At 36.0% G+C, this 10,147-nt stretch overlaps 1 protein-coding gene across 1 annotated transcript in view; it reads right to left on the bottom strand.

The window, feature by feature from the left end:
* Positions 1-2,469: 2,469 nt before the first annotated feature.
* The window catches only part of LOC128019120 (F-box only protein 41-like), a 38,586-nt gene continuing 30,908 nt past the window's right edge, over positions 2,470-10,147 (bottom strand). Inside the window, exons 9-13 of the mRNA XM_052605173.1 lie at positions 9,956-10,051; positions 9,633-9,751; positions 8,351-8,509; positions 7,992-8,107; positions 2,470-6,554 (exon numbers count right to left, since the gene is read on the bottom strand). Coding sequence (XP_052461133.1) covers positions 6,492-6,554; positions 7,992-8,107; positions 8,351-8,509; positions 9,633-9,751; positions 9,956-10,051 — 553 coding nt within the window. The 3' untranslated portion in view covers positions 2,470-6,491. The remainder of the gene's footprint in view (positions 6,555-7,991; positions 8,108-8,350; positions 8,510-9,632; positions 9,752-9,955; positions 10,052-10,147) is intronic.

Raw genomic sequence — 10,147 nt, 5'->3', positions numbered from 1 at the left:
CTATAAACTATCCCAAAGTCATTGTTAACCACCGTGACAATGCAACATGTTCTTTAAACTTCTCACACCCCTTCTTTGCCTCATTCAGAGATGACCTAATCTTGCCCCACCCCTCATTATTGTGACCTCACAGATGTAAACATGAGCCCCACCCCTTCTTACCACAGTCTTTTAACACTGCTAATGTTTGTGAATTTCACAGACATGTTTGTAAAAGTAAGAATTCTGCAGCAGAATATTTTCTGTACAGTTTTTGTAAACTATATTTTTGTATATTTAATCAACATTTCAAAGAAAATAAAAACTGCAAAGATGCTTTTTTTTTTTGCTAATTTTGTGTTATATTCATTCAAATATGTTGCATGTGACTGACTTGAATTGTAAATAAAGTTGCCAAGTTTTTGGAATAAAGAATATTTGTTGTCATTCTTGAATTGGGGGGGGGGGGGGGGTGTTGCAAGGTCAGCATTACAATAAATATGTAAGAGTAAAGTACACAGTTTTACTTTGAGCAAGAATTAAAATCAAATAATATGTAAACAAATAGCTGCTCTTCTTTGACAGAGGCCCTCAGCTCATTTTCATTTTTTGGTCTCTTGTTTCTCATTTTCCTTGACAAGATTCCTTGACATTTCTATATGTCTTGACCCCAGCCTCAGTCCATTCCTTGTGAAGTTCACTCAAAGTCTTGAATCGATTTTGCTTGACAGTCCTCATAAGGCTGCAGTTCTCTCCGTTGGTTGTGCATCTTTTTCTTCCACACTTTTTCCTTCCACTCAACTTTGTTAACATGCTTGGATACAGCACTCTGTGAACAGCCAGCTTCTTTGGCAATGAATGTTTGTTGCTTATCCTCCTTGTGAAGGGTGTCAATGACTGTCTTCTCCATGATTGTGTAGCCTAGTGAACCAAACTGAGAGACCATTTTGAAGGCTCAGGAAACCTTTGCAGGTGTTTTGAGTCGATTAGTGGATTGGCATGTCACCATATTCTTATTTGCTGAGATTTCATCACTGAGACAAAATCATCACAATTAAAATAACCAACGACTTAAACTACTTTAGTCTTTGTGCATTTAATTTATTATAATTAATAAATCAATTTATAAATGAATTTATAAATTAATAAATTAATTTTTCCACGACATTCTAATTTGAGATGCACCTGTATTTATATATTTGCTTTGAAACCAAATGAATTTGACTTGCCATGTAGGAAAAAAACTAAACTGTGTTTCAAGTTTATCACTTTTCTTAATTGTGCTTATTTTAATGACAGGAAGGTTTATTGGCTCTTTATAAACAACTGAGTGGGCGTAAAATCTTAACTTCACGTATACCTTTTTTCCACCTTTGGATCATTTGCAGAAATTTGTGACTGATTTAAAGTGTTGACTTTTATTTAAAATTATGTCGTCTGTTTCAGACACTTTCTCTGCGATGCAAGTCATTAGATGATATATACATTCTACAAACATCTGGTAATATTCTGCATACGTAATCTCAATGGAGCCTATATCAGCGTATACCGGATCATTTTCTTGTGAATTTAATGGAGTGTTAAAGATAATAATTCAATTTGATTTTTGTTTTGCACAGGCAAGTACGCCTCACATTTTAATCTAAAAATGTAAACATCTAGTTAAAATCGAGGCGAATCTTTTTGTCCGAAAGGCCATGAACCCTGTATTTACTCTCTTCCAGCCTACTGACACACTAACACTCGACGTGTCCCGTGCTGATAAGAAGACAGGAGAGAAAAGGCTTGTCTGTACTGTACACATGCACTCAAAACATATACTGCTATCCGTTTCTTTTCTAAGAGAAGACTGCTCCTGAAAACACATGTAGCCTAGGCTATTTGTATCACACACAAAAACTTATTCAGGCTCTAAACTCACGCCTGATGTTAGTGATAAAACAATGTTTATAGATAAACAGTAATGCACGATATACTTGATGTAGGTGTAACTAATAACCTTGAATCATTTACTAAAGCAATTCGGAAAGACAGGCCACGTTATTTTTCACTTGCTTCCACAGTGCACTACTGACATCTGGTGGACATGCTGTTTTTATTTAGTCAATCAGTTGTAGGCCTATTGAAACCTAAAAATCAATGTTAAGTGTAAATGCCTTACATTTTAACAACTAAAAACGTGCGTGTGTCTGTGTGTACTGCAAAAAGTTTTTAATAAGTCCAAATATAATAAAAGTACCCTAACAATACTGCCAGAGGACATACTTCACACCCCATTTTTCAACTTTAACTGCTTTTTCCCCCCATGTCTGTCTTCGAATAGACTTTATGAAATGTTTAAATCATAACAATTTGGTGCAAATAAATAGATTCAAATAAAATACAAATAAAAATACAATTTGTGCTTCAAGGGTATTTTCTTCATTCCCAATCAGTATGAAATACTTAATCTAAAGACTGCATGGAGTACAAAAATCTCTTTAGACAATATAAGTGAATGTATCAGATTTTTATTATAACTCATAGAATATGCCTGGAACAAAATGGCATGAGATTCTGGAATGTAAACAATTCCATCACACTTTTATATTCAACTTTTCGCAAACTGGGATAACCCATCGAACAGACAATAAGGAATGTTAATAAGCAGGCCAGAAAAATACAGGGAAAAAAAGGTCTGCAGTTTGTTCCCACAAGCAAGAAAAGAGTTTAATCATGAACATTTTCCAATAAATATTAACTAACTTCGGGTGATGAATTGCCTTCTTGTGCAACGGCAGAGAATGTGCATTCATTAAATAACGTCAATGCAATCTGTTGGTATAAAAAAAGCAGCACAATTCAACTTAAGTTGCCAGAAGAAGTTTGAAGTTATGCATGAAAGCAGTTCAGACAGATGGCATAAAATACAATCATTCAAACGAGAGCCGAGAGGTAGACTAATGACAAGCCAAGAAGTATCATGGCTAAAGAACAGCACAGCACAAAGCTGAACATCGGAAATGTAAAATCTCAATATCGTGACATCAAGGACTGAATGCCATATTAATGGACAGACTAGCAGAAAAAAAATAAAACAGATAAATGAAAGGCATTAGGATGTACTATACGTGGTTATTATCATTCCAAGGCTATGGGAGTTTGAATATGGCTGTTAAGATTGTAAATTATGTTTTATCTTACACCATGTCGAGTCCACTAAACATAACAGAACAAAAAGCTGATAATATTCCACTATTAATAAATCATCTGTTTGTCTTTTCGACTTACTTGCCAATGACGAGGTCATTGATTTGATGGTTACAATTACAGCTACACATGAATAGTCACAACATCTGGCACCTAACAATAACAAACACCACTATAACTGATCGATTCAAGAAGTTCTGGTTAGTGGTACAGAAACAATGGTTATGCTTACAAAAAAAAAAAAAAAAAAAAAAAAAACAGAAGTATATTTATCTTTCTGAGTGCTGCAGGTCTTCTGTTAAAGTGGCATTCTGTAGACATGGAGACACGTTTCAATCGATCTCAAAATCTGTCTGTTTATCGAAATCCATCCAGATGCAAGTTTGGGTTGGTATAGTTCAGAATCGTTTTACGCTATTTTTAGTCAAATAAAATTTCATATTCAAAGTGCTCAGTCCACACACTATCACCCAGCATGTCATCACATTCACCACTTGCTTAAAGCAAATAAAAAAATATTAATGTTGCTATTTATTGTTATATTGCAGGTTAATGCTATGCATTAAAAAGAACACTGAGAGGGTTTCCTAAAAAGTCACTAAAACTATTGAACGGACTGATCACATGATGAACGGAAAGCTGATAGTCTTCTGGTGCAAAGCTTAGGAAAAGAGGAATTGCACATTAATTATATGAAACCAACCGTCACAGAGCAGTGGAAGTGCTCTGATAAAAAAAGTGCATTACATATGTCAGATTCTTTAAAAAGACTCGACATTAAAAAAGAAAAATAGAACATCACCAGCTTAATACTAAACATTAGCAGTTCATTTTTTTCATCATAATGGTGCAACGGTTGCTCAGTCTAAAAATGAAAGGCAGCAAGCAATAATCCAGAGCACTCAGATCTAATAATCTAATAACATCTACAGCAGAACACTTGAAAAGGCAACATGATATATATATATATATATATGTATATATAATGCTTTAGCACAAACATGCCATCATCATAGACATCTTTTTATAGAAATAAATAGTTGAAATAAATTGCACTCTGTTTTTAAATTATATCCATCTCTATAGGACTCTGATACACATTCAATATAAAGCATCTATAATACACAGCATACTGCAAATTCAATATCTTTGAACTCTGAAAGTCATCTGGTCAGTGTGGCCACCACACCGGAAACCATTTGTGGGTGGACATCCTTGAAACGCTGCAGGTTATCTCTTTCCTTAGGTTACATTTGAAATATTTACACCATTTGTAATTCCTTCCTATAGAAACAACATATACATACAGTTTTTCGGCAGACGAGTGCCAACACACTCGAAGCGTCACTGTGTGGCGTTGTGGGTAGAGTAGGTTACCCTATCCCACTTCTGCAGTTTTTCTTTCTTGAAGATGGTTTTGCAGTTTCCATTCTGGTCCACATTGTCTCATTTTGAACAGCCATCCTAAAATAAACTCAGGCAGATTTTGTGAACACTCCTCTCGTCTTAATTCAAGCCCCATATTGTGTTTTAAGACAGGAAGTAGAATGTTGCACCATAGAAGTGCTCGCCTTGACTAAAGCACTTGGAGTAGAGCGTTTGGACTGTGTGATTTCAGCTCAGAGACTGGCCAAGGGGAGCAGCAATGCCTGATGGGTAAGTGGTACAGCACCGAGAGCAGTCGGGACCAGTACTTGCATCAGTATTATTGCATTAGTATGTTTTATTTTATTATTATTATTTTAAAGAAACTTGATGAGAATGGTATATTGTAGTTTCTTTGTATGACTGACTTTCAGCTAAAACACATTGAAGTGCTTTAACATTCATTGTTTTAGTGTAAACTTGATTCTAATAATGGAGTAATATTCCAACTGAAAGCAAAACCTGACATATCATACGATCTACTCAAAAATGCCCCGGCAATACACCATAAATAACCTTTTTCCTTTTGAAAACAAACGGAAAAGTTATTTTCACAATGCTGGCCTTGACTAAATGAGGCTATAAATATTGAATTCAATCTCGGCTGTGCAGAATCATTTTGTAGTCTAACATGGCCTGATATGGCTATTGTTAACTTATTTCCCAGTTCCAGCAAGTAAAGTTCTATACAAGGAACCAAAGCCAAAATCTTAACACACGCATTTCAGAAGTGAAGTTCTGATAAGAACCTAATATAAAAACTCTATATATTTATACTCATCCCTTCTATTTGATTGTACAAGGTGTTTATTCAGTGGTGTCTACCTTTGGAACATGGAAAATACCATCTGAAATCAACAGAGCAGATGGAGAACTGATGTAGTGAGTGGCACTAGCCCGAGTTTTATAGAAGTTTGAACAGCAACTGATGGAAGAGATGGAGACGTTGACATCTGAGGCGAAACAGTTGGTGTGCATTGGATTGACAGAACCATGAGCTTGTCTCTATCCCTCACTATTCCCTCTTAAATTCCTTTTAGATAAGTGCACACCTTGTAGGGCATGACTTAATACCTTTAAGACTAATGGCACATTGGGAATGACCAAAATTCAACCTTGAAAACAAAAGGTCTGAGCTATGGATGGCACATCATGGAGAAGGCATTGCTAATCTGTCTGGAACAAGAGATCCAATGATGAGAAACAAACCCTGGTCATGGGAATACGGCTAAAGGACTGGAACACGAACAGCTTTCGTACACACAAGATAGCTGCAAGTAATAGTAATTTCTATGGAGACATGGCTTCCCTCTCTGTAAGCCACGTCTGAAGCTGGTGATTTTGTTATGTTGATACTTGTCCTGGTAATATGGCTGGCTGACGCATCCAGTTCGAAGAGTAAAGCTCTTAGGTGACAACTAATGAACGAATGCGCCTCTTTGCTGGACATCGGGGAAGCAATCGAGCTGATCACACAAACACACACTCCCACATTACTAACTTACCCTTGTGGATTTAAAAATTTGTGCTGTTAGGATTTCACATTGATTTTATGATTCAGGTCAATCTCGACTGTGAGGCCGTTCCCTCCTGCACATCAGTGCTCTGAAGAGAGAGGGCATGTTCTCTGAGATCTTATAAAAAGTTTAGTGCGTTTGGCAAGTAGGAGAAAAATCCAGAGTCTGTAACTGGATGACTGATGGAACGGCAGCCATGCCGAGTAATTATCCCTTCTTGTAGAGTTTGTTACGTGTTATCTTTACATACTCCTCTATTTGGTTGCGTCTGACTGAAGCGGAAGTGTATGATTCTTCCTCGTTTATTTAAGGAGGGAATGACTCGATCAGGTTGAAATAATCGGTGAACCTTTATGTGGCTCTGGCCACAACACAGCAGAGCTAGCACAAGCCATCAGCCTTCACATGGAGGATTTTGGAGAAACCAGGTCTTTTTTTGAGTGCCTAAAAGGAGACGACAGAAAGGATATGAATGAGCAGGTGTTATATTTCTGGAAATACAGTATGTATATTGTATGTACAGTGTTATGTTGAGTACATGTTGTTAAAAGGCGAAAAAAAAAATCAGTTTTTGAACAAGTACAACAGTCAGGTCTGATTTGGCAGGCCATTTCAGGTACATAATTTCTTTGCTCCAGTGAAGCACAACTAACATTAAAAAACAGCAAATGTGTTGTTATTGATATTGAATTAAAATAATGCTGGAAAAAATATAAACATTAAATGCTAAGCTTAACTTTTTTATTGGGTAGTTATTTGAACTTTTATAGTGGTTAGTTAATTCGATTTCTATTTAAGTGTTTTTTTGTTTGTTTTTTCTAAAATTAATAAAACTAAAACTGAAATAAAAATGTATATTTTTAAAAACTTAAAAAAATCCTAATCTCAGAGAGTAAAATTAAAATAAAGACAGAAAATACAAAAATAAAGATTGATATAAAATATTAACAAAATAATATGAGGGTCATAATAATATAAAGTATGTATTATATAATATATAAACCATACAGGGGTCATAATAATATAAAGGCATGTAAATAATACTAAAAACTATTTATTTTTATTCTATTGACTATTGTAATTGAGTTGTATGATAAATTTCATTTATTTATTTATTTGTGCGTATCTCTGGACTAAAAAAAAATGTCTGGCAATAGAGCATTATAGTTGCATAATTTGATACTTTAAAATATTTCTGGATAATCATAATCTCCGCTTGTGTTTTGACGGTTCAACCGATCCTGTGGTGTGATTAAAAAGTATTTTCATTTTGCTTTTTATTTAGAAAATGAAAGATCTTTCATCCGCAGGACCACACCGAGGAACCAAATCACATCTGTGATGATCTATAAATGATCTATATCTGGACACTACAAATTTGCTTCCACGTTGATGGTGGAAATAAACCGTGGGCAGTTACTGAACAAGCACAACATATTTTTGAGCCTCTTCTGAAAATGATATCTGATGAGCAATGCGCTCTGTCATCTACAGCAGCCCATTTCAGCACAGCTTGTGTAAGACATCCTGCAAGTCACTTTAGTTTGAGTTTTCACATGGGTGGGTGTAACCCCACTTCCACTTCCTCTCCCAGCGTATCTAGAGTCAGAGCAGAGAAGAGGCAGCTTCCTGTGTCCTCACAGAAAGCAAATGGATGAGATGAATCACTTGCATTTGACTCATAGAGAGGTTCTTCTGCTTCCACTTACTCATCTTTAACGCCGTCTCAAACACAGGAAACCCCATGGCCTAAGATTAAATTACTACACAACAGCTTTTGCTGGTAATTTTAGTATGAAAGTGAAGAAACGGATATGGATGGGTCAATTTTTTGATGGCCTCAGATATCTTAAAAACCTATCTTTAGCGATGATTCAATACCTGCAGCTTGTTCACCATTTCATCAAAGAGTTTTCTGGCCTCGGGACTGTTAGGGTCTTCAAAGTAATCTTCTATACCGATCTGGACTACTATGGATTTCAGGTTACGACACACACCTGTGAAAAGAGTGGAGCTGGGAATGAGTAAGAGAGTGAGGGCAGAGAGTCATTTTACCGGAAGTGCGGGCGTATTTCAAAGAAATAACTAAATCCAATATTTAATCTGAACATTTCCATCACCAGGCTTCCACTGGTTGATACTTCGTTGAGATGCACAAACAGAATTACGGTTCACTGTTACTTTTCAAATAGCAAGCAATAATAATGAATAGGAATCTGAATCAGTTTGTGTGGACTCACTATTAAAGTGAAGCAGGGCTTTGGGAGTAACAGGAGTGGAGGTGAGCACCAGCATCTCCAGACCCTTCAGTCCCTCTCGGCACATCTCAGCAGACACTTCCTGATTGATCTCACTGACGTGGTCCAACTCTAGCACCTGCAGCCTCATGCAGTTCCTCGCTGAAGATATATACACACAAACAGGGTGATTACAGTCTTTGTGGAGATAGAAGGCGTTAAAGAAAGTCTATTGGCACAGTGGTAGCCAGCTGCAATAGAGACAATGTTAAAAGGAATGCTTCATTAAAAATTAATTTGAAAAAAAGGCTCCAAAACAACAAAAAGCACTATGAAAACATTGTGAAAGTAGTTCATACTACATGCATACTACATACTACAACACATTATTTTTAGGAGAGCACAGGAAGAGAACTGCTCAACTAATACACAGATGTGGCGAGTTACTGAGGACAGTAACTGGAAGTGAAGTGGAAGAAAGTAGCTGAAAGGTTTGAGAAAAACTAATTCAAAAACACTTCTGTTTATCTTCCTGATTAATTTTCTAAAGTGGTCTATGTACGGCTCAGATGTTTTTCTAAAGAGTTAACCACAGTTTTGGGATTCAGAAAGGTCAAAAATCATTATATCAAAATGAGGAAGGTACTCGAGCAGAGTAGAAAATGGCTCGTCTTCCTCACAGCAGCATGTTAAAAGTGTCATTTCCGGTGTCTCTTTGTCCCAGTCGCAATGGGAAGAATAAATTACTCTCTATGCTACATAAGTAATGAGTTATGTTGCCTTGCAATGCTTATCTGAGAACAGCTAGTTTAATAATTAAACAAACAATATTTTTTTTCATTTTTAGGGATGCTGGTGAGAAATCAGTACAGAATGGGTCTCAATATCCAAAGCAAAGATAATGATTTTTAAAAGGAAAAAACACAGTAAATACAGTAATATTAATAACATTTAAAACAGTTTCCTATTTAAAATGTAATTTATTCCTGTGATGGCAAAGCTGAATTTTCAACATCATTCCTCCAGTCTTCAGTGTCACATGATCCTACAGAAATCATTGTAAAATGCTGATTTAGTGCTCAAGAAACATTTCATCTTATTATGAAAACAATTCTTCAGTTACTTATATACTCTTACATGCGTGTATGTATGTATGTATGTATATATATATATATATATATATATATATATATATATATATATATATATATATATATATATATATATATATACACACACAAGCATATGAAGAAATAATGGCGAACACTAGTTTACTCTCACTCACCCAAAGAAGCCAATCCCTGTAAGCCACAGCCGGCTCCGCCCACACCCAGCGCTCGTAGGTGTGGCCAGCATCTGCCAATGGTCTGCAGGCACCGGTTACTGAAGCGTGCTGGCTGCTGACTGCAGAAAAACAATTTGCCTTTTTTAATTATTTACATTCAACTTAAAAAATTTTTTTTTTTTCTAATATCAAAAAGACAAATGCTCAATAAAAAGAAAGCAGATGTTGCATTTTTAAACTGACATAATATTTAAGCTATCAAACCATATTTAAGAACCACCTTAACAATAATCTGCCTTGTAATAAGTGTATTTCACTCTTACCATGGGTGTAAAGGTGCCACCTGTAGTGAGATGATGTCTCTGCAACCAGCTCCCAGTGCCCAGATAACTTCCTGTCCAACAGGGTCCGTCGCGCTCCTACGACATAATCAAGATCAACATCTGAGAAACTTTCTCGCTCTGCCTTCGCAAACCTTGTTATGACCTGTCAATGGGAACTAAGCAATCAAACAT

This window comes from Carassius gibelio, chromosome A1 (assembly GCF_023724105.1).
Source record: "Carassius gibelio isolate Cgi1373 ecotype wild population from Czech Republic chromosome A1, carGib1.2-hapl.c, whole genome shotgun sequence".
NCBI classification, from domain to species: Eukaryota; Metazoa; Chordata; class Actinopteri; order Cypriniformes; family Cyprinidae; genus Carassius; species Carassius gibelio.
The sequence above is the reverse complement of the archived record's forward strand: the minus strand, read 5'-3'. Positions and strand labels throughout refer to the sequence as shown.